Source organism: Podarcis melisellensis (assembly GCF_964234715.1).
Source record: "Podarcis melisellensis genome assembly, chromosome: 1".
Taxonomy (NCBI): Eukaryota; Metazoa; Chordata; class Lepidosauria; order Squamata; family Lacertidae; genus Podarcis; species Podarcis melisellensis.
In genome coordinates, this window is record NC_138528.1 from 82341043 (window position 1) to 82364354 (window position 23312).

Sequence of the window (23312 nt, forward strand, 5' to 3'; positions counted from 1 at the left end):
CAGCAGTGTGAGAGTCAGAGAAACATACATATCAGAAAGACATTACTTTGTTCATTCATCAACAACTTCTCAAAAGCACACATTTTTTTAAAGGTGATGATGTAGAATCCCTTAATATAAATTCTCGGTCACAAAGGAATGCAATAATTTTTGTCTTGGATCAATTAGAAAATATTGTACGTTTTTTATTATCAACAAAAGTTTTCTTTTCCACCCGATTTTCGTTTACGACTGCGAATAATGATTTAGCTTTAAAGTGTCTTACAAGTTTTTTCATTTCCCAAATAAGATTTTGCGGGTTACCTCTGCCTTGAATATGTTTACACAGAGAATATCTAGGATGATGATGTTAGGAAGGTGAACATATATTCATCCTACTACCTTAATTCCGATTTTCTTTGTTAGATATATAATGTGTAGTTTTCTAGCAGTTAAAGTGTTCTTTGGTTCTATAAAGCTTCATAGATGGAAAAGAATAGACTTGAAGGTGTGTCTAGCAGTAGCCTTCATAGTCAGTTACCTTAGGTATTTTTCAGTGATCTTCAAGAACCATATTTCTATTATCCCTGTGGAAAGAATAAATTTAAGTGTCTCAAAGAAAACACAATATTGTACCAGATACACCTGTTGAAGGGCTGAGGGGAGTTGACTAAGTCCAAGAGAAAAGAATTGGGGTTACCTACCCATCACAGACTGGGGGGGGGGGGCTTTTCTGTTCTCCTTGCTTTCAAAAGACATAAGTACTACTACTCAGTAAAAGATCCTGTCACAAATAATTGGTCAAAAACCAATAAGCATAAAGAGTTTGTGGAAAGGTGTATTTCTAGTCTAATACAGTGTGTTTCAATTAGGTGTGGTGACAGGAGATTGTGGACGAAGATTGACTTAAGCAGGTACAAGTCCATCACACCTCTGGCACTGGGTGGCATAATCAGGAGGCAGCCAGTCAGCCTTGACCTCAGCTGGACCAATATTTCCAGAAAACAGCTCACCTGGCTCATCAACAGACTACCAGGTTTGTGTTTTAGGCAGCTGGGTGGGTACATCTTCACTATTTGCTTTAGTTTCAACATTATTGAGTTAAACTGAACATTCCACTATACAGGTCAACTTTGTGGTGCCTGTGAGTGCAGGGGTACCCTTGAAGTTTCCCCCTGGCACCCACTACCTGAACCCCAGCTTGCTGGTAGTGAAAGTGATTAACCCCCCCCCCCCCGAAAAGTGCATAAAGACAGAAGATGGCAGAGTGACTCCCACTTCAACTTCCAGCTCTGTGTGCTTTTCAATGCACAGATTAGTTCTATTGCAGGCATATCCAACTCCCAAGAAACTGTGATCTACTCCCAGTATAAAAAAACTGGCAGTGATCTACCCATTGTCATGGGGGGGGGAGGAGCGTGTGTGAGGTTGGTGGATTGCCCAGAGTTGTTGAGCTTTTTGGGGGGAGGATTGCACAGGGGTTTTTTTTGCTTTTCCCCTGTAACTTTTTGTACGTGATAAGGATCCCGCGATCTACCAGGATCAGCCGGGGATCTACCGGTAGATCACGATCTACTGGTTGGACATCCGTGTTCTGTTAAAACAGACTTTTATGCAGGTTCCCTGGAAAAGCAAATAGTACATGCTTATACTCTCCTGGGTCCACTTGCCAGCAGTGGGTATAGTTACCCACATACTTGCCACACACAGGAGAAACCACAGTGCCCTCTCAGCTAACCTGGGCAGGTCAGCTGAGGAAGGGGGTTATCACTTCTCTCAGTTCATCAGTTGATTGATATGATGACTGAGGTGGGAACGACTTACATCCTTGTAATAGCAATGGACACCCCCCCCCCCCAGTGCTGTGTCTACTCTTTAAATTTATTTTTCCCACTGCCAGCAGAATCAGTAAAACAGAGCTTTCCAAACTGTGTTGCAACACGTTAGTGTGTCGGCATGTCGTGCGAACGCTCCCCGCGCTTCTCCCAGGGCAGGAAAGGGGTTAGTTTAACCTCAGGTTTGCTAGTAAAACTGAATTACTGTGTCACAAAATGATGCATGTCTAAAAAGTTTGTCACGAACATGAAAAGTTTGGAAAGCTCTGCAGTGGAGTCTTGACGAGCCTCAAAAATTGGCTTGGGGGCCAAATACTTAAACTTAGGGTGGAGAAGTCACTCCTACTTAACCTGAAATGAGGGCTCAAAATAGATCATTGGTTTTGTTTTACTCTCTGATGGATTGGGGGTAGTTCCATGCTGTTAACTGCATGAAACATAACTGTTCTGAAGTAGAAGGCACTAATATTTTTCATCTTTTGCTATGCTACAGGCCTCAAAGACCTCATCTTGGCAGGCTGCTCCTGGTCAGCAGTGTCTGCTCTCAGTACCTCCACCTGCCCCCTTCTCAGGACACTTGATCTTCGGTGGGCAGTAGGAATCAAGGACCCTCAGATTCGGGACTTGCTCACACCTCCATCAGATAAACCCAGTATGTTTTGCCTTCTGGATATACCAGTATGTTGTGCTTGCTAGTCAGGTGGGGAAGGGAGAAAGCTGACAAGAGTTGGGTGCAATGCAGGTCTTAAAAGGGAAAATTTCAGACCAGAGGGTGTAATTTCTACTTGCATGCTCTAGAGAAACAAGAGACTGTGCCTTCCAACTTACTTGCATATCTTCCTACAGGCCAAGACAATCGCAGCAAACTCCGTAACATGATAGACTTCCGGTTGGCTGGGCTGGACATAACTGATGCCACACTCCGGCTCATCATTCGCCACATGCCTCTGCTCTCACGACTTGATCTTAGTCACTGCAATCACCTTACGGACCAGTCAACCAACCTATTAACAGCTGTGGGGTCTTCCACGCGAAACTCGCTCACTGAAATCAACATGGCAGGTTTGTGCATCTTTGATTGTTTCCCCCGACATGCTAAGGGCTGTGGACCATGTAAAATGGGTGGGGAACCTCTGATCTGTTGGCCGCATTTGATCCACCAGCGGTTCAGCTGTGAAGCAGGTAAAGATGTGGCTGCCAGGGTGTGCTCCCAATTGTGCATTTGCAAGGGAAAGTGGGCTTTGACTCGACCACCCCTCAACTGGAGCTTTGGAAGCCCTGTGCAGTGATCCAGCAGGCAGCTGTCTGCCTGTCTGTTCCATCACTGTGAGGGGCTTGCAAAGCTCTTGGTGCAGAGGTCCTCACCCCACCCAACAGCCAGCTGACTATTGGGCACAGCTGCACAAGGGATTTTGACAGGTGGGCAATTCTGCCCACCTTACAAGTTTACTCCTAATGTAAAGGCTGTATTCCCTCTTGCCTCACCAAGGTTTCTCTTTTGCTGGAAGAAAGAGAAAATACATCTAAATTTATCCAAGAAGTTTTTGCTCCAGACCAGAGGGATAAATGAAGGATTTAGTCCCAGGAGCCTCATAATGAGGCAGGTGTTATTTCCCTTTTTTTACAGGCCTTCCCTGCCCCGCAGCCCTCATTGTTTGTGGGGTTAACAAAATAGTAATCTGAGGCTGCACTTAATCTTCAAGTATTCAGATCTGGATATACTACAATACTGTCTTCTTTAAAAGTATTTGTTGTGACATATTTGAAACTAGTATCCCTATGTAGCAGAAACACATACCACCTCAATATGCAATACAGGCTGACAGATCATGCCAGATGGAAAATGAGCCTTAAGGGAAATAATCATGTTCCAGCTTTTCTGTCTCCCTCTAGCATAAGAAACTGCTACTAAGGGTCTAATGGTTCATTGCTGCCTGATTCACAAAGAGTGGCTGCCTATGTGTGTCTTGTCAATACAAAAGTCAGACTTGTTCATATTAAGCTGTCAAAAGTTGCGAGGCTTATCAGGTTGAGGTGTGTTGGTATTCAAACAAGCAAGTGCTCTTAAGTCAGAGTTTGAATAGAAGAATCACACTTGCAAACCAGAAGAATCATTTGTGTAATGTAAGAGTCTGGACACTTTGTATTTTCTGAGTGTTTATACCAGTGCATTTGTTCTCTGAACACCTTTGTGGCGCTAGGCATTATGCAAATAATGGCACTTGTCATCTTCTCCACAGGCTGCAATAAGCTCACAGACCAGTCCCTGCTGTACCTGCGGCGCATCTCTAACGTCACCCTGATAGACCTGCGTGGTTGCAAGCAGATCACCCGCAAGGCCTGTGAGCACTTCATCTCAGACCTGTCAATCAACAGCCTCTATTGCCTGTCTGATGAAAAGCTGATCCAGAAAATCAGCTAGAGATTTGCCACACACAGACTGAAGAGAAGGAAAGATCCCAGACAAACCCCTCTTGGAGAGCAGACCCTTTCCTCCCCTCCCCCATTTCCCCCACATCCACAGGCAGGGAAGATGCCTGTCTGACTGTGACTGTAATGTCCCTCCTCTCCTTGGGACTTCTGCAGACCAGAAAATCTCACCAGGCATTTGAGGAAGTGGCGAGATTGCTGGACGGGTGCTCTTGTGGGGTGCTTGCTCATCAGCTACATGCTCTAACTTGATGTTTTGTAGCAGCATTTTCAAGGGGGACGTGCCCCTTTCCTTTCTTCTCAACCCTTCCCCCTCTACCATTATATCCCACAAGAAACAACTATACTTACCCATCAGATTGTGGGGGGAGGATCAGACCCGGATGGTGTAGAACAGATGCACTTTTGCACCCTGTTTCCCTGCTGTCTTGGTATGCAATTTCTTAATATGTCATTGGGCTTGGGAGTCACTTCTCCTGCCCTTCCACACTCTGCTAAGCTTTCTTTCCTTGCCCTTCAGCAGCTGAACGGGCAGCAACTGCTCTGGGCTGATTACGCAGAGCAGTAGTGTAATGTCTACAGCAGCAGTGCCTCTTGTCTGGTAAGGGACTCTCCATGTGCCCCCAGGTCAGCCTGCAGGCCCCTTCCAACATGAGACTAGAGCGGGGGTGGCTAAGTGTTCATACGGAGGGAACCATGTTCTTGCCGTCAACTTTCCCAAGAAGGGGAGTTAAGCGAGCGTGCTCATCCTCTGAAAAGATGGCGGCGTTTGTAGAGGGAAAGCTGCAACAGAGCTTGGAGGCTTGGGAGGCACCTAGTGGGATTTCTTACACCAGCGGAAGTGGTCTCTGTTCCATAGTCTGTGGAAAGAAGCATTCTTGGGAGATGCTGGCCAATGAAGAAATGCCTCCATCTTGAGGTGCATAGCTGTTGGCTCTTGAGCTGGGAGACGGGTCAATGCCCCATTAGCTGCCTCTCTTTCTTTGCAATGAATGGCCGGTCCAAAGAACTTCTCTCTTGGGCAGCAGAGAGCTTTTTGCACTTTAGAAAGAAAGGTAATATTTTGGAACCCTATTTTATTTCCCCCTGCCTGAGTGACTGGACACTCCTTCCAGCTGTCTGAGCTTGTCAGGGTTTGAATGCACACTTTGCACTCTGCTCTCTTCCCCATAGCGATAGCACAAATTAGACTGTCCTTCACCCCGCCTCCCCCTCTGAGCCTCGCATGGCAAAAAAGAGCTCTCCAGTGTCTGCGCAGCAAGGGAAAGGAGGAATCTGGAGGAAAGCCCAATCCACCCTCGCTGCTTCTGAAGCAATAAGGGAGGGGGAGGAATCCACCCCATAGCTCTCTCAATTGCCCAGCCCGATTGCATTGAATGCTGCGGCACCTGAGCCTCAGGGAAGAGCAGCTTCCCCTGCACTGATGGGGGTGGGGGATAAATATCTAGATCTACTGAATCCCAGAGGTTCCCCCTCACTTCCACATGAGGAGCAGGCTTCTTTGCCGAGAGGACAATGCTAGTGTGATGAGTTCCAGAGTGCCTCAGTACACAGGAGCTTTGCTGCAAATTGAATTTTTCTACAGAAAACGCCCACTGATCTTCTTCTAGAAGTGGAAACCTTCTGCCTTGTTGTGTTGGCTCCTGTGGAAAAAAAAATATTGTAGAATCAATCTCTTGCTTTTGTTTTCTTTCAAAAGAGGAAGGTGAGAATAGCCATAAATAGGAGGTTCAAGTGCATCAGCCCAGATAACTCCCACGGAGATCTCTAGGCTCTGGATATTTTGTGTTTTGTTTTGTTTTTCCAAAGTGGGAGCACCTTCACAACTCTCCATATGCATTGGTCAGCCGGAGAAGTGCTGAAATGCAGCACGTTGGCATGTCAGGAGCATTAGTCTGGGAAGAATCTCGTCCTGCGGCAAGAGGGATAAAACAAGTAGCAGACTGATCGGGTGGGGTATTGGCTTCGCTGTCCTACAGCCTTCTCAAATGTGGCCCTCAAATGACTGTGGCTTAAACTTCAAAGCAAATTGTGATACTTCAATGCCTAAACTGGCCCCCACCTCAGAGGGCAAGTGATGACATAAAGGAAAGAGAAATTATATATGAAATCACTTAGTGATTTAAAACAAAAACATGCTCCCTAAATAAATCTCCCTAAAGAAAGTCACTATTGTCTAAAAGGGTTTGGTTGTTCTTTTGTGTTCTTTTGTTTTTGTTTTTTTGAAGAAATTGTAAATATATATTTTTTGTTGCTAACTTAGAGTCAATCTCCAATGTTGTGCTTTAAAATTAAATGTAAACATTAAGGGTAAAAGAAACCAAGTCTTGCGCTCTCTCGGTTGACATGTTTAGGGTTGGGGGATATTTGGGGCTAAAGGGAGGGGAGCTAGTTGGGATTTTTTCATTTTCTAATCATCTGCCAATAATGGTTTTAGAGAATCTTTCCTCAAACATATTACCACAGGAATGAGAGACAAGTGAAAGGGGGAAGAGAAGATACCAGCCTCTGAAGGGAAACCTTGTTTCATGGGGTGGATTTTGGAATAAAAATTTCAAGAAAAAACATGCGGGTCTGCATATTGATTGCAATGTGAGCTCAAATCCAAGGGCAACTCCAGTCTGAATGAGAGAACCCACTGGGTAATTTATCCTCCCTATATATAGGGACTTGTGTATCCCATGCTATTAAAATTTTGTACTCAGGCAATCCAAATTCTGTGTCCAGAAAAACTGAATTCTCTTAACTTGCATCAGTTACACAACCTTGTTCATTCTGCATAGCTTTGTAGGTTTTAAAAAAATATATAATTATGCCAACTTAGCTAGACATGGGAGGTGGACATTGAACTAAACTGGGTACTTGAAGCCCTATTTTCAACCCTTGGAAATACTGCTTTAAGATTTTAGCAAGCATTACCCCTACATTTTCAAGCATACCTTAAAAGTCACAAGGACTAGGAAGTTTTCTTTAAAAATTATGCTAAATTCTGCATTGTCTACCATTTTCTGCATGCCAAGAGTATATTGCAGCATATAAACAGCCCTGCTTATATCAAATAGAGGAGTGTTTCCAGGACCACCACACAATTCTAGGTCTAAGGACCCATTACTATAGTTGAAGCCCTTAAGCTTGTTTTGTCTTAGATGGAACATTGTAACGACATTTTGGGCTGTAAGCTCATTGGTAATTTGTAAAATATAGTGATATTGTTGCACTTCAAGATGGTAATTGAGTTTTAAGATAAGTTTATGAGATAACCAAGGCGTGAAACTTTATTTCCTTGTAGAGCAGAATAACAAAAACTGAGCAAAATAACATTGAGATAGAATTCCACTGCAATAGCCGCGTGATTCAAACTCCCATCTTCCAGGAATCATATGTTTTGCTATTAGTTTTGCACTCTTACCTAGCACATTGGGTACATCTGGCTAAGCAAATTTGTAAGGCACAGCCACCTCCCAAATACTGATATTTATCCCAATCTTATGGCGTTCTTTTGCATTCACAATTTGTTACATTTTCCTCTCATGCCCAATTAGTGCTTTATTTTCTCTGATGCCTTTTCCTGTCAGCTTTTTAATTTTACGGGCTTCTTCCATTGCTCCTACCCGAGATACAACGTAATCCTTTCCTAAACAAGAGTAAGTTTTTATCATAATTTAATGTAAAAGTGGACGCAGGTGGCGCTGTGGGTTAAAGCCTCAGCGCCTAGGACTTGCCGATCGAAAGGTTGGCGGTTCGAATCCCTGCGGCGGGGTGCGCTCCCGCTGCTCGGTCCCAGCGCCTGCCAACCTAGCAGTTCGAAAGCACCTCCGGGTGCAAGTAGATAAATAGGGACCGCTTACTAGCGGGAAGGTAAACGGTGTTTCCGTGAGCGGCTCTGGCTCGCCAGAGCAGCGATCTCATGCTGGCCACGTGACCCGGAAGTGTCTCCGGACAGCGCTGGCCCCTGGCCTCTTGAGTGAGATGGGCGCACAACCCCAGAGTCTGTCAAGACTGGCCCGTACGGACAGGGGTACCTTTACCTTTAATGTAAAAGTAACACATAAATTTCTTGTTTTGTAAGCAAGGTACAGGTGTATCAAGGGCATTTAAGTTGGCTGTTCTTATTCTATTTGTAGACCACCCTATACCTGTAGATCTCAGGGCTGTTGTAAGGGACTATCCCAAAAAATTTTTTAAACAACCAGACATTTATTTTTAACAGGCTGTAGCATCTATATCTGGCCTTATACTTTCTTAATATTACTAAATATAGGTACTCTTCAAACTATATGAATATCCACACAATGAGAAGTGGTAGACTCTCCTTCCTTGGAGGGTTTTAAACAGGTTGGATGGCCATCTGTCCTGGATGCTTTAGCTGAGATTCCTGCATTGCAGGGGGTTAGACTAGATGACCCTTGGATCCCTTCCAACTATGATACTATCTGAACTATTTATCCAGTCCCTTCTGGCTCACATGTTACAACCTGTTGGTATAAATGTAAATTCAGGGCACTGTGGCCAAAACTGATTTCTGGACTCAATTTTCAAAACATGTTGGAAAAATCGGAAAAGGCTCAGGAAAATGAGTACTGTAGATACCTGGAGGATGGGGGAAAGATCTCTAATTATAAGCTGCCATCGGAACACTAGTGTTGAGGATACAGGATAAAGCTGTCAAATAAAAACAAGTTTTCATTCTATGTATTGGCTTCTGATAGGAGCAAGTGCTAATCTAGCAGAAGTATGCTGCTAGCTGAAAAATCAGGTAAATCTAGTTCATGAAGACAAAAAGTTCATAATAGCAAGGCCAACTCATTGGAGCCCTTTACGGAATAGCCTTTGGGGCACTTACTGAAGATGCCCTGACTTAACAAGTGACTGAGAGAATGCAGGAAATGCCGTATGAAATATGCTGGCCTATCAGGAAAGCAAAGATCATGTGAGCTCATACTCTCAGATCTGTAAAAGAGTGTTAAACATGTCACTTCCTTAGCGTATGTATATGAAAGCCAACTAAAGAGACTTTGTAAGAAATGGAATTAACGAAGTGTCTTCTGCAGGTTGGTTTGCAAGCTTCTCTTAGGAAATGAGGTATACTTTGTGTGCATTCTGTCAAAAGCTAATGCTGATGGTATATCCTTTATAACTGAAACCGAAAGAAATGTTAGAAGGTGGACGCAAACCTCAAAGACTGTAGCTGTCATGCAGTGATGCATTTTGGACTGTCTTGAGCAGCCCCAGGTTTAATCCCTGGCATCTCCCAATTAAAAGGATCTCTAGAAGAAAGATGTCTGTGTGTGGCCTAGCAGATCCACCACCAGCTCTGGCCTAAATTGACCAGTTTTCCGACTCCATATAAGGCAATATTTTATATGCACCAGCATCTTTGCTACTTTTAAAACACTGTCTCTCATTGGTTGCACAACTGTCAGATAATAGAACACAAATAGTTGAAATTAATAGCAAATTAATTTCCTTTGATTTTTTAAAATCTTTATACTTCTGCTTGTGAAAATATTAATTTCTCTCTCTTCAGCAGCATTTAAGCTGTGCTTTCTATTGTCCCAACTCCCCACCACCACCCTTCAAAAGCAAGCATTGGTGTATGTTGCCACCGTTTAACTTGAAGCCTCAAATTTGGGCAATGTTTGTGGCTACAAATTGCTTCCTCCCTCTTGGAGGAAAAGTACCATCTGCTGAGCCTAATTTGTAATTTCCATATTTGGGGCCTTTAAACATCTCCCTATAGTCCAATTTCCTAAATCCATACCACCCTCTTCCTCATTCATGGATTGATTAAAACCAGAAAATTGCTACTTGAGCCAACAGCAGCTTTTGGATGTTCTGATACTCTGCAGACAATTTCTTTGTGTATATCCACAAACCATGAGGTGGGCAAAATATTTTTGATTTAGATTAATTGATGTTTGGGGTCCCTGTATCACAAGAGAAGGATATGTACTGTGTACCTCTTAATCTGTATGCTTGGTCTGGAAGAAGTTGAGTGTTCTCTGAGGAAGTTTTTAAGGAAAGATCAGATCATAAGATTCACACTTAAATGCCCACAAGGTTCTAGATTTTGAATTTTGAAGCATCCTGATGTAAAATATAGAAGGCTCCTGACCCTCGCTCATGGATATGTTTTGGTGTATCTGCAAAATAGCAATGTATTTTAAAAACCAACATGAGTACAGTCTTTCATACAAGCAATTCTACATATGTATAGACAACATGTAAGCACATTCAGTGCAAGAGGTGAACAACTCTGCAGACGCTGGCACAACCAGGTCACTGGAGGATGAAAAATAAATCCATATACCAAGGGGCTGTGCTAGGCCATATGTCTCTACATATTTATTTGCAAATGTGCATCTCCCCTTCAAATATTCATGCTGTTCACCATGTAGTTATTGGTACCAGTTGGCCAGTATTTTCCTGGCCTAATTAGTAAAGCCATGATATCAAAAGTTGGCCACCTTGTGTGAGCACACCAGGAACATCTTACCTGGGCCAGGTGTAGAATGGTATTGAGGTTCTATATTAAAACAATGTTAATTTGCTCTATTTACTTTATTACCTTATTTATGTATTTACTTACTAGTCATTTGTTAGCTTTGTTTTGTTCTTCCACCGAAGTATCCTAAGATGCCTGAATCAAGCCAGTGAGGGAAAATAATTAAGTCTACAATCCTCTCTACCTGGGAGCAAATTCAATGGGACTTACCTTGTGTGTGCATGGCAAATAGCTTGGGATCTAAGTTACTAGATAGTATAGACATACACCATCTGTTAGATTTCTGTCCACATAGATTTACTACTCAAGCTTGAACCTTCTGGTAGGTAGCTAAGAGAATATTTTAGTTGCTCAAACTGTAGAGTGAGTTGGTACAAGGCTTTACAGGCAGAGAGGGCATTGTTGCATAATTTTATATTTACAAATGCTCTATGATGTAACATACATAACATGAGAAAGCTTGAAATCTGTGGGATGGGGAAAATTAAATAGTGGGGGAAATTAAATAGTGGAAAAAGGGGGTCAGATCTTGAAATGGGCTTTCCGGAGTACATTTGTAGTATTAGTATTGTCTCTTACTTTTTCCATAAGGTTGTCAGTCCCCATTCCTGCAAAAACCATTTTTCAGATGAGGTTTAACCCAATATTACTTCTCTAATTGTTACAAAGCAGAGAAAACCCCTTGGGAGAATTTGAAAACCCTTCAGCAAAGGCTGTTTTCTGTTGGTCTAAGCCAGGGGTCGGCAAACTATGGTCCAGGGCCCAGATATGGCCCACCAGGCTCCTAAATCCAGCCCATGGAATCTGCCGTCTGCTTGGTCAGTCCCTGTGCTGAGCTAAAGCGGTGCAGCATGGCATTTCTTAGAAAAGAAGCCGCAGATGCCTCACCGCACTGGAAATGACTTCTGTGATGCTGGCATGGCTTCGGACTGGCTGCAGGAAGTTCCTGCAGCCAATCTGAAGCCTCGCCACCCACACGCGGAGGTAAACCTGGCGCAGCCATGAACAGAGAGGCTGGCAGGTGGGCAGCGGGTCTGGGCCGCATCATGACAGGCGCATTGTGGGCTTCAGCCGGAGCTTGGCATGCCTGTTGGCCCCGTGCCTGGCGCCCGGCTCAGCACACCTGCTGGTGGTGCGCTCGGCGGCCGCGCCGGAACAGCTGGAGGGTGAGCTGCGCGCCACCTGCCCGGCGCTCCGTATGCATGGGCCACAGCACATGGTGCACACCACCTGGGAGCTCTGCAGGGATGGGCTGGTGGAGCGGCTGTTGCTTGTCAACAATGCCAGTGAGCGGGGGGCACCAAAACGCGCTCCTGAGCACATGCAGAGTACGTTCCTCCAGGTTTGGAGGCAGCTGCAGGACTGGCTTGCAGGGTATTTATATTTTTCAAAATATAGTCCATCCATCCCCACAAGGTCTGAGGGACAGTGGACTGGCCCCCTGATGAAAAAGTTTGCTGACCCCTGATCTAAGCTCATATATCAAACCAGACTAAAGTTCTAATGTGCACTGGAGGCCTGAATATCCTAGCTGCCATTTAAAAAATATATAAAATATAGTTCTACCTAGATACAGAGGGATGATTTAAAATGATACCGCATCTATAAAATCATCCAGGACAAGAGAATTTAAGAAGGACCTCACTGGGACTTGGTCACAATCCCATGGCCCTCCTTATAAAACGCAGTCTCTGATTCCTGACCTAGAGCCCACTGTCCTACAGGACTGTTCTGTTCGGTTAGCTGTAAATGTTGTTTCATTTTCCTTATTGTCCTGCTGTCTTTCCTCATCCCTTAACCTCCTACAACTTTGCCTTGACTTCTGCTTGCCCCACTTGTTGATGTCTTTAACAGAGGTACTCTGAAGACACTGCGGGTTTTGAATGGCACTTTGTTGGTAAAGATTAATTTGTTATGTGCATGCACAGAAACACACACATGGAGAGTCTGCTAAAAGGCTCGAAAACCAGTCATATACCTGACTCACCATGGATGGCATGAGCCAAACTTACAGCTCCTGATATTGACTGCTATTTTGTGTTTTAAGAAATTAAATATGAGTTATTACTAGTGGGCTTCATCTAATAATCTGCAAAACACTTCTGTTTGTGACTAACTTGTGGAATTTGGCTGACAAATCTGGATTTTTACTTGCACATTTTGACTTGAGTGTCGGAGACGGGATTGAATTTACACTGTTGTTGGCTTCCAACTTAACATATGGAAATGGTCACAAAATCTTGGGCATTCGTATTATGTTGATGACTCACAAGTTAAACTGAAGCTAAGCAGCAATTTTCCAACCTGAACCCAATAGTCTTTATTGGAACTAAGCCTGAAATCCTGAACCAGCTTGGTTCTAATTTTTAATAAGCTGTTTCAAAAGATCTCTATTCTGTGTTTTCTCCATTCCTAGCCCTCCTATGTGGTGTTACAATGTAATAATAAACCACCTAATTCAAGTGATATTGAATAGCTATTCTAGGAGGTTCCAGAGGGTTGTTTTTTTCATCCACAATGCTGCTTTTCAAAAGTGGAAGCTACAGTCACCAAATGTTTTCCCTGCCAAGTAAGGTCATAGTGATCCCATTAATAAAAGCTGAGTGGAGTGTGTCAAGCCATCTATCCATGCAAACATCCTCAACCCTGCAGGGGACTGAAGGCTTTAAACTATCTTCTCTCAAAGAGGTACCCGGTGTTCAACAAGCAGCTCTGTGGCTGGGGAGATGGGTTTTTGATCCAGAGAAGGGCAGTGAGCCATTTTCTAGAGAAAGTCAGAATGGCAGCTTCAGAAATAACCCAATCAAGTTGTCATAAAGATCCTAGTTCTATCTTTCACTGATTTCTCAGTCAAGCTTATCTTCTGCCCCACAGAGCTGAATTCAAGTAACAGTGCACACATCTGCAGGGCCAAAAAACTGAACCCAAGAGAGGTTGCAGCTTAAAAAGTTGCCCAGGCATTTCCTTGCCATGGAACGGTGTTCAAAACCCAAACAATTGTTATTTCATTGTTTTTTTTAAAAAATAGCACCTTATCTACATCACCTTTGCTTCAGACTTATTTCCTCTTTTGTCAATAGTATGTAAAATGCTTCAAAGATTTATCAGATTTTATCTGTTGCTCGTAATTAATTTTGCCTCCACAACTTTGAAGACCCAAAGTAATTTGTATCTCACAGTAAGGTAATAGCTTTAACAGTGTAGACCGGAATTGAGGGGAAGTTGCTACATGATTACAGTATAGGGCCTCTCCCCCTACTCATATCCCTTCTGTTTCTGCCTAGCAGGTAATATTCCTTTCCAGTTCAGGATACTTTAAATATACAGCAAGGGGATACATACAGCAAGACAGAAATTCCACTCCCTGCCTTCCACTGTCATTTGGTTAGTTCATGACCTCTGGTTCAGAGATTTTCTAGCAAGACTTCTCAAGAAGCTGTTCAGAAGCTTCCTCCATGAGATCAGTACCAACAGACAAATTTACCTGAAAGTGAAAAGGCCATAGCATTTGGTAGGTGATACAGCACATGCTGTGCAGGCAATCAGTCCTTGGACCTTCTCCAAAAGCAGGCATGGGGAACCGTTGGCCCTCCAGATGCTGCTGCACTACAATGCCCAGCAATCCTGGCCATTGGCCAGCTTGTTGGGGCTGATGGGATTTGTAGTGCAGCAACATCTGGAGGACCAAAGGTTCCTTGCTGCTGTCCTGAAAATATCAGGCAGTGGGTGATGGGGGAAGAGCCTCTTGCAAAGAGCTGGTGCTAGTCAGTGTAGTGGATTGTGCTAGGTGGCTGGAGAGTCTGACTTGGTAGAAAGCAGATTCCTATCTTCCGAAATGCAGCTTTCCCATTGCCCCCAACTTCCCTACCCCAAAGCTAAATTTGGGAGGAGTGGCATCGTCTGAACCAAAAGGGTCCCGCTAGTGCTCAGCATGTGTGTGCGCGCACCCTATAATATCCTCTACAACACACAGGGTTTCCATGATGACCTGGCTGAATTCTACAGTAGTCTTTTGATATGGAAAGTCAAGGCAGAAAGTTTGAAAACCACTGTCCTAGTTATGCAGGGCCTAATAAGGAAATGTGTGTTGGCTTCCCCTGGAGCCCTACAGTACTTACATCACTTTAAACATATTATTTCCTGACCACATATATGGCATTTTGCCGGCTTCTCCTCCACAGGAAAAATTGGTCTCCTGCTCCAGGGTGGAGAGCGGTTTCTGTTGTATGGCGGTGCTGGTCTCACTTGGGCGAGGATGATCAACAGTAGTTGCTCTTCCTCCTCCTGGCCCTAGGTGAATGAGCTGGTGTGAACAATTCCGAATTATAGTGAATTCTGCTCTGGAGTAGGAGTGGGTAGACCTTTGTTAACTTTGTGGCCCCTTTCTGTCGCTTAGTCTGTGCATATATGGGTGTAGGACCAGAAGCCTAACTACATCAGGACTGCCATATTTCAAACAGTGAAAATCCGGACAGAAAAGTTGTTGAGCTTTTGTTGCTGTTTGGCCAAAGTTGTTGAGCTTTTGTTGCTGTTTGGCCAAAGCTACCACCAAACATCTGGATTTTCCTGGACATTTACCCAATTTCCACCTGGACACTGTTGCCGACTGCAGTATTTCGTATATCTTCAGGAAAATCCAGATATATGGCAACTCTAAACTTCATTAAACTGTTCTTGTTGTATTCAGATAAAATGTTCGTTGAAGCAATGTTATTTTTAGGTTTCCCTGCTGGAGCAACAGACATTTACTATACTGTGTAGTGGCCTGATGAAAAACAGAGATGCAAGAGCAAAGGTAGGGAAGAGTAATAATTCCAAGGACTGGAATGTAAATGCCTCACAGAATCCTCCTTGGAAACGTACCCTGGAATTATCCACGCTAAGTCTCCCAAATGTGTGTGCTGCTCTGATCTCAAAGTCTGAATGGCTCAGAAATAGGCCTCTATTTTATTTATTTTCAGTATTATTGATATAAATAAAAGCAGGAGAAATACATGCACTTGGGAGATGTGAAGCAGTAGGTCACAGTGGAGTCCTGTGGTACCTTTCAGGTTACGTAATTTATTAGTGCAGGATTTTTTTTTAAGCCAGCAAACAGGCTTGCATCTGCTGAAAGGGTAAGGTCTGGCTTACCAGAAGTAATGATGCCATTCATGAAGTACTGTGAAATCCTATGCATGTTTACTTGAAAGTAAATCCCACTGTTCTGGTCTGCTCTGGTCCATAGGGTCACGAAGAGTCGGACACAACTAAACGACTAAACAACAACAACAACAAATCCCACTGTATCTCATGTAAATAGGTGCACAGAATTGCTGTTTTACTCTTTTAAGGCATCTGAAAATACTCTTTTGGCTTTGAAATTGAACAGTGTTTTAAAATGAAATCCTCTTGCAATGTGTATCTTGTGGAGGGGGAGTTAGAAAACAGTTCAGAAATCTTTAAGATGACTTTAAGGACACTGCCAGAACTGCAGCTTTCAAAACTGGATTCAGGTAGGTGTTGGTCTGACGCAGTCGAAATATATATTTAAAAAAATAAAGAAATTGTTCAGTAGTACCTTAGAGACCAACTAAGTTTGTTCTTGGTATAAGCTTTCGTGTGCATGCGCGGTATCTGAAGAAGTGTGCATGCACACGAAAGCTAATACCAAGAACAAACTTAGTTGGTCTCTGAGGTGCTACTGGACAATTTCTTTATTTTTTAATATATTTTGAGCTTTCAAAGCATTTTATATTATTCTGGAACAAAACAAGGTGCTGGCAGTTTGTATCACCTTTCCTGAATACAAAATGACCTCATCTGATTATATTCACAAATGTTTCTCCCTTACTATAAGGATTTTAAAAACTGCTCTTTAAAGGAAAAATAGTGACTTAAAATCACAAAGAATCACCCAGCCTTGCTCCAGGAAGCTTCTGCAGCTGTTTTAAGTAGAGATTTTTGTATGCAGGTGTGCATTGGGTTTGAATCTCGTTCCATTCAAAGTACAGGCAATGATGAGACAAACAAATAGGAAAGATGATTTCATAGGACAGAGTTATGGGTTAATTCTGTGGTAGAGGTTCTTTACCTTTTTTGGGATCACAGACCCCTTCAAGAATCTGAAGAAAGCTATACACATAAACACACACAAAGTTTTGCATGCAATTTATGTATGCATCGGGGGGGGGGGAATTGTATGTGTGTGCCCAGTTTATGGATCCTCTGAAGCCCATTCATGGATCCCGGATTAATAAACCCTCATTTTATGGCCAAAAACTGGGATTGCAACACCAATTCACAAGACCCTTCCTGGAGAGACTTGATTGGTTGAGATGGAGCAATGCATCACTCTTCACATTCTCTTGATGAATATAGTAACACCAAACAAGCAGGGCTTCTATAGATTGTAATTTTATATTGTTATACAGTACAGTAAAAATGAAAAGGGATTTAAAAAATAGCTCTTATGGTATTTACTTCCAATATGCATATTATTTTTTGTAGATAATAGAATTCAGATGCTAAAGTCTCTAGGGATCTTCTTAGCTAGAATTGAGCTTAGCAGCAGCACAGCACCTAAGTTGATTAGTAGCTAAAGTGGCCATGACTCTTGTTAATACAGAGCCATTGTGACATCAGAGCAGATCAGCCAATGACACTGAGAGGGAGGCAACCTTTGAGGGGAGCAGCAGAGAGAAAGGGGGGGAGCACAATTTGGAAGAAGATCCAGCAACTCCAAGGCTCTGTACAAAAGTTAAAAGACTGGTGTTTTTTTGAGCCTTGTGATGAGAGGGTCTTTTTATGCTTGAGTGCAGAATGCCAGGAACAAAGACACATTTATAGACCTCAGTGAGAGGAAAGCCTTGTTACTAGGCCCTCTGGTTAAAAAAAAATGAGAAGATTGTATGCTTACTGAGACAGAGGTAGAGCATAACAAACAATAAATACTTGTGCAAAGAAAAAATGCACTCAATCATTAACCTCACAGGTGATGGTATGGGAGTTATTTGGGTGCAGAAGCTATAATGATGATGATGGCTTTCCAAAAAACAATTTATTCCAAAAGGAGGGAGAAAGAGATGTTTAAAAACACACACCAGTTGCATGCATGTGAAGTTAAGATTGGAGCCTAGGAGTTCAGCCAGTTCAAAACTTCAGAAGCAGATGTACAAAACTGTACCATTAGCTCCGTAAGTGTACAGAGTTATGCAATAGAAGACATCCACTATATTCTATGGCACCATGGAGAATGGGCAATGAGGACCTTGCTGACTTTTCAAAGGCACACGCTCCTGTGTAAACCTACAGGTGAGGATAAATAGTTTGTCTTAGGTTACATTCACACTATACATTTAAAGCGCTCTTATACCACTATAACAGTCATGGCTTTCTGCAAAGAATCCTGGGAACTGTAGTTAGTTAAGGGTGCAGAGAATTGTATCTCTCGGGGGGGGGGGTCTCTTAACAACTCTCAGCACCCTAAACAAACTACAGATCCTAAGGTTCTTTGCAGGAAGCCATGAGTGAGTGACATTACTGAATGGGCCGCTAATTTCTTTGTTTCTCCCTATGGAGTAATAACTGTGCTCCTTGGTAGAAAAAGATAAAAGAGAAACCAGAGATACTATGTAGATCAGTGATGGCCAAACTTGGCGCTCCAGCTGTTTTGGGACTACAACTCCCATCATCCCTAGCTAACAGGACCAGTGGTCAGGGATGATGGGAACTGTGGTCCCAAAACAGCTGGAGGGCCAAGTTTGGTCATCACTGATGTAGATCCTAGTGTTTCATATTCTGCTTATTTCTGCACATCATATCTGAAAAGAAAATTGTTGTTCAAGGCAATCTTGAATAACTAACAACTTTTCTTTAGAGTTGTTCTCTGGAGAGTATTACAACAGTGCCTTGGACCCAAATCCTGGGTGGAATCTACACACACATAAAAAAAGCTGTGAAAATGTTTTTTTTTTTTAAATGTTTTGGAAAAATATTTTGAATTTATCATAGCTCATCATCGCCATCTATTGTGACATTTGTATATTGTACTTTACAACACACTTAAAACATTTTATTTGCAGCTATATAGCTGAGTCCCTGGTCTTGTTCTGCCAACCCCTAACACTTAGTGATGATTTACTATACAAGAACAAGAATAAGCTAGCCCATTTTCATACTGGCACTTTATTCACTGTGGTTCTTACTATTTTATCAAATATTTCAGGAACATAACAGTTGCACTCAGAAATGTATTATTTCTGCTATTATTTTGTAGTACAAGATAACAAAGGCCTTTCTGCAACTATTTTAGCAAATATTTCAGGAACATAACAGTTGCACTCAGAAATGTATTATTTCTGCTATTATTTTGTAGTACAAGATAACAAAGGCCTTTCTGCAGAAGGCAATTTCTGTTCGTGACATACATTTTTAGTTCACTTCAGCAGCACTGACAGAAGGTGAACTGCCATTCTTGCAGTTAATGCAAGAACTTCCCTATTTGCATGTTCAAATATTATCCAGTTACAGAAGGAGGGCCTTGGCTGCAACTTCTGAATCCCCAGAGAAACATTGGAAACGTTTTTAACTGAGATAAGGTTTATTCAAGAAAGAACAGGACCTACATTTTTTCCAGAATAAACATAAAATGCATTTTCATTAATGAACTCACCACTTAAATGTTGAGGGTGCTAGTTGACTAAAGTTATACTCTGAATAGACATTCACTGAAATCAATGGGCAAGTATCTACACTACAACTTCATTGGATATCATCCTGAAGGCTAAAACAAAAGGACAAGATTTATGGGTTCTAAAAAAATACTGATATTACTAGGTACCATTTAAAACTAAATCTTCAGCTTTCAGAAGGGGACGTGGCTTAGCAAGGCAGAAAATGGCTGTTTGACTCCAGAGCTCCAGTGCCTGGAACCATTTCCATCATTCAGGAGCTTCAGGGAATTAATCTCCCCAGGGCATGTGTCTCTGAAATAAAGGAATGTCAGTTAAACAAACTTGTCAAAAACGGGTGGATTTCTCCTATTTTTTCCACCTGCAGGAGAAAGACAGGCTGAACACGGAGTCTTTGTCTAAGGCCAAGTCCAATACGTTGCCTGCTCAAGCTGCTGTTGCTCAGAGGTAGAAGGAAAGAGACTACAACTTGCAGTGAATGTGCAGCTTGGTTGTTCTTCATGAGGGAAATAGTAAAAGAAACATGAAAGCAATTAATGACTCCAATGGAAGGGACAGCTGACAGAGATTAATGTGCATCTGAACACTTTGACTGAGACTGCAAAAGAAATAGGACAGATGCATGCAAAGCAAATTTGTTGATTGCAAGCAGATTACAAAGAGAAAAGGGAGAGGAGGCTGAAAAATCAGGTGAGACGTGTGAATCTTATATTTATGTGGCTTTCAGAGAAATGTGGAGCATGAGGATATGTTTACTTTGCCCAAGCCCAAGAAGGGTTCCTTTCCCTGGGATGTGGTATTGTGTTTTGGCAGACACCATAACAAAATAATATGGAAGAATGACGTTTGCAGGGTTGCAAGAAGTTTTGTGAGGAGTATTATTAGAAGTATTGTAAAAATGGACAAGGTGGAGGATGATTTGTAAAGAGATGTAAAGGCAATATAAAGTTAAGAAATGCATAAGAAGTGGTTAAAACGGTGGATCATCAGAGGTGCTGATGGAAGTCCAAAAGGATTGTATAAGTGATAAGTTTTGTGGTACATTTTATAATTTATATGCTAAAATTAATTTTAAAAAATTATTTAAAAAAAATAATATGGAAGAAGCTAAGGGACACTCAAGATATATCCCATGACAGATGGCCTATCATGGTGCTATAAGATCCAGTCCCCCAAAAGCTTAGAAAGTATCAATGTCTAAAACCTTTTTACTAGAAAGCTGCAGGAGGCAGAGATCCACCACAGATTGGGGTTCCCAATCAAACTGGTTCTCATGAGAGTTATAATGTCATTAATCGCAAGGAATCACTGCAAAGCTATAGAGTTGCTGGAAACGCTGTGCAGTATCTGGAACTCCCTGCAGAAATAACTATGGATGACCCCCAGGAAACAGGAAATAAGGAATTAGAAGAACCCAGATGCTGTATGGGAAGAAGTGTCTGGAAACTGGCATTCCAGGAGAATAGCTCCATATATACCCCAGCATTTATTCCTGGTCAATCCGTGTTCACATTTATCAAGGTTTCACTGAGCACCTGTAGAAATCTATAGCAGTGACTCCATTTTACCACCTACACACTACGTATTTCTGCTAAATGTCTCTGCTGTTTTATTTAGTAATGGTGCTTTGCCACCGTAGCTTCCCCTTCAGAGTGAGTGCATTAATAAGAAGGGCACATGTTTCAGTTGACTAGACATGTGCCTTGTCTCTCTCCTTGTAGGCACTCAGCTATGCAAAGCTGAAAACAAAAGGGTAGCTAGAGAGGTAGGGTTGTTTAAGGAAATAACATTGCAACCTGTGCGCCTCAAACTAATAAACGGCACTTCAGTGTGGAAACGGTATTAATCACAATGAGGAAAACAGTTCATATAGAAGAACTGGATGAACCACTTTCTGGAGATGTCTGCCTAACAGCAGGATTTAATGGCTGTGAGAAAACCCTGTAATAGGTGTGCAGGGAGAGGGAGGCAGGACAAGGTAGGCCTGGTTTACTCAGGCATCTCCATCAACTGATTTCTGTACATTTGACTGGCTACTGACCAGGTGAATTAACTCCATGGAAAATAACTGCATTTAAGGGTATGAACATTCTCGTGTGTATGGCAGCCCATTTCCACCCAGCAGTCAAGGCTGTTGCTTGCTTTTGCAGTCATGGTGATGAACCTCACGTATTATTCAACCCCTAGTCACGTCAGGCAAACTGAAACCACATATTTTGAATAAAGTCAACCTAACTTCCCAACAGAGATAGGAATACTAATAGAATAAGAACAGCTTGATTTTTCACCCGGGAGGTTTTTAAATAAACATTTGGCAGGAGAATGTTTTGTGTAATTTGTTCTACTGTATCTACCTTCCAGACAGGTGTCAAAGCCCTAGTATGCAAGGCCCAATGAAAGGATGTAGGCCTTGGTTGAAGCTTAAGTGTTCAAGTAAAGCAGTAGCCACCTAGAAGGGAACCAGTGGCCTTCTAGACGCTGAACTCCTAACTCCCATCAGTTTCAGTCAGCATGGCCATTGATCAGGGATGGTGGGAGCTGAACTTCAGCACCATCTGAAGGGACACAATTTGGGCACACGTCAGGCATGGAAAATCTTTGCCGCAGGCCAAGGCAAAAATCTATACGGTCACAAAATCTGGTGCTTCTACTCACAACTGAAACTTAACACACGGGAAAATGAACTATTCCAACTCAACATACCTAGGACCATACCAGTTTGCCAGCATGAAGGAAACTGAAGAAAACTCTTATGGTGGAAACTTTAAGAGAGTAGAACTCTGACCATTCCTTAGCCCTCTGGCTGGGATTAACTACATATTGTATTTTTAATGTGTACTCTTCTCTCTTGCCTACAGTGCACACACAAGAACTTACTTATTGTAGGTCTTTATCTCCCAAATTTGTACCTGTCAGAAAAGCAAAGGACAGTCGTTTTGGTCTTGAGAATGTCTGCTCCTGAATTTTAATCCTGAATATTTTCAGAAGGGTAGCCACGTCAGTCTCTTGCAGCAAAAGCAATCAGGAGTCTTGTAGCGCCTTAAATACTGTACTAATTTTTTCGTTAGCCTTCAAGGGGTCACGCCGCTCCTTTGTCCTGCAGACCTTCAGGATGTCCTTGAGAGACCAGAGGCCAAACGTGGATGTCAAAATTCTGCGAAACGGGTTGCAAGGAATTATTGTTGTGGCCAATATTTTATGCGGGATGCTACCGGACGTGCTAAGGCAACGGCCGGGTGAAATCATGGCCCGTTAGGCCTCCGAGCGCTCCTCGAGTTGAGCGCCCGCCGCAGCGTATTGCCTGGGGCCGCGCTTGAATCGAAAGGGTCTGAAAGACACCCGGCCTGCGCCAAGCCAGCTGCAAGTCTCCCCTGGGCCTCCAGAGGGCGGCCTCGGGCGACTAACTTTCTTCTCTCTGTGTGTGTCTATGTACAAAGCAGGCTTCCCTCGAGGGGCGGCTGTTGCTTTAAGCTGGCCCTGGAGCGAGCGGAGAGGGGAAGCCAGAAGCTGCGCGGCGGGCCCCGGAGGTCCTTTCCCCCTGCGGAGAAACAAAACCACCTACGGGCAGCAAGAGCAGCAGCAGGAGGAAGAAGAAGGAGGAGAGCGTGTGCGAGTTTCGGATCCGCTCGGCTCCCGCCTTAAGCGCCCCGCATTGAATCAGCGCGTGGAGCTCGAGAGCTCCTCGGCTGCGCTTGCCTCGGGCACTTGCGCGACGCTGCTTCTCCGCCTTGGATCGCAAGCAGAGGAAGAAGAAAAGCGCTGACAGATAAAGGCAGCAAGCCGCCGCCGCCGCCGCCACCCCCCACCCCTGCGCCGCCGCCGCTCCGCGTTGACAGGCAGCGGGAGCAACAGCAGCGGCCGCGGCAGCCCTCCCTGCACGCGCGCGCGCAA

General features: G+C 43.3%; 1 protein-coding gene and 1 long non-coding RNA gene across 5 annotated transcripts in view; one reads left to right on the forward strand and one right to left on the reverse strand.

Annotated features, from left to right (window-relative positions):
* The window catches only part of KDM2A (lysine demethylase 2A), a 55495-nt gene extending 48536 nt beyond the window's left edge, over positions 1-6959 (forward strand). For all 3 annotated transcript variants that reach the window (XM_081904952.1, XM_081904953.1, XM_081904951.1), the window contains exons 19-22: positions 852-1015; positions 2308-2466; positions 2661-2876; positions 4055-6959. In XM_081904952.1, coding sequence (XP_081761078.1) covers positions 852-1015; positions 2308-2466; positions 2661-2876; positions 4055-4236 — 721 coding nt within the window. In that variant the 3' untranslated portion in view covers positions 4237-6959. The remainder of the gene's footprint in view (positions 1-851; positions 1016-2307; positions 2467-2660; positions 2877-4054) is intronic.
* A 1583-nt stretch (positions 6960-8542) lies between these two features.
* Positions 8543-15274, reverse strand: LOC309376468. Of its 2 annotated transcripts, XR_014171204.1 has the most exons (4): positions 14234-15274; positions 10834-10884; positions 10205-10387; positions 8543-8906 (listed from the first exon to the last, which is right to left on the reverse strand). It is a non-coding gene; the product is annotated as an uncharacterized lncRNA (long non-coding RNA). The 2 variants fall into 2 exon arrangements; XR_014171203.1 differs by lacking the exon at positions 10834-10884.
* Between the last annotated feature and the right edge of the window lie 8038 nt (positions 15275-23312).